The 721-nt window shown below is 60.9% G+C and overlaps 1 protein-coding gene across 1 annotated transcript in view; it reads right to left on the reverse strand.

Annotated features, from left to right (window-relative positions):
• The window catches only part of EMH_0001040 (uncharacterized protein), a gene marked incomplete at both ends in the record, with an annotated part of 8,784 nt that overhangs the window by 6,930 nt on the left and 1,133 nt on the right, over positions 1 to 721 (reverse strand). The window contains 2 exons of the mRNA XM_013495426.1: positions 1 to 150; positions 183 to 719. Of these exons, the coding sequence (XP_013350880.1) occupies positions 1 to 150; positions 183 to 719 (687 nt within the window). The remainder of the gene's footprint in view (positions 151 to 182; positions 720 to 721) is intronic.

Raw genomic sequence — 721 nt, forward strand, 5'->3', positions numbered from 1 at the left:
CTGTTGCTGCTGTTGTTGTTGCTGCTGCTGCTGCTGCTCATATTCATTGTCTTGTTCGTGCTGCTCTCGCTCGGGAGGTTGCTGCTGCTGTTGTTTATTGTCCCTGCTGCAGTCGTCGAGCTGCTGCTGCTGCTGCTGCTGCTGCTGCTGCTGTAGCCGGCGTTCAAACCCCCAGGACTCACCCAGCCATCTCCTCCTGCTGCTGCTGCTGCTGCTGCTGTTCCTGTTGCTGCTGCTGCTGCTGCTGCTTTTTCTTCATCTGAGTAGTCGGACTGGGAGGCCTCGCTGTCTCTGTCTCCCTGGATGTTCCGCTGTTGCTGCTGCTGCTGCTGCTGCTGCTGCTGTTGCTGCTGCTGCTGCCGTCGCTGCTGCTGCATGCGGTGACGCATCCGCTTCTTCTGCTTCATACGCGACAAAGGAACAGCAGCAGCAGCACCAGCAGCAGAACGCACGCCGTTGCCATCCCCTTCTCCTGCTGCTGCTCCTGCTGCTGCTCCTGCTGCTGCTGCAGCAGCAGCAGCAGCAGTTCCCGCCTGTGGTGCTGCTGCACCAGCAGCAGCAGCAGGATCACCAGCAGCAGGATGAACATGAGGAGGCGGCGGAGCAGCAGCCCCTGCAGCAGCCTGCTGCTGCTGCTGCTGCTGCTGCTGTTGCTGCTGCTGCTGCTGCTGCTGCTGGGGTCTCAGCTGCAGCAATCCCTGTGCATCTATACGCAGAGGAG

This window comes from Eimeria mitis, genomic scaffold, assembly GCF_000499745.2.
Source record: "Eimeria mitis Houghton genomic scaffold, Emh_scaff157, whole genome shotgun sequence".
Classification (NCBI taxonomy): Eukaryota; Apicomplexa; class Conoidasida; order Eucoccidiorida; family Eimeriidae; genus Eimeria; species Eimeria mitis.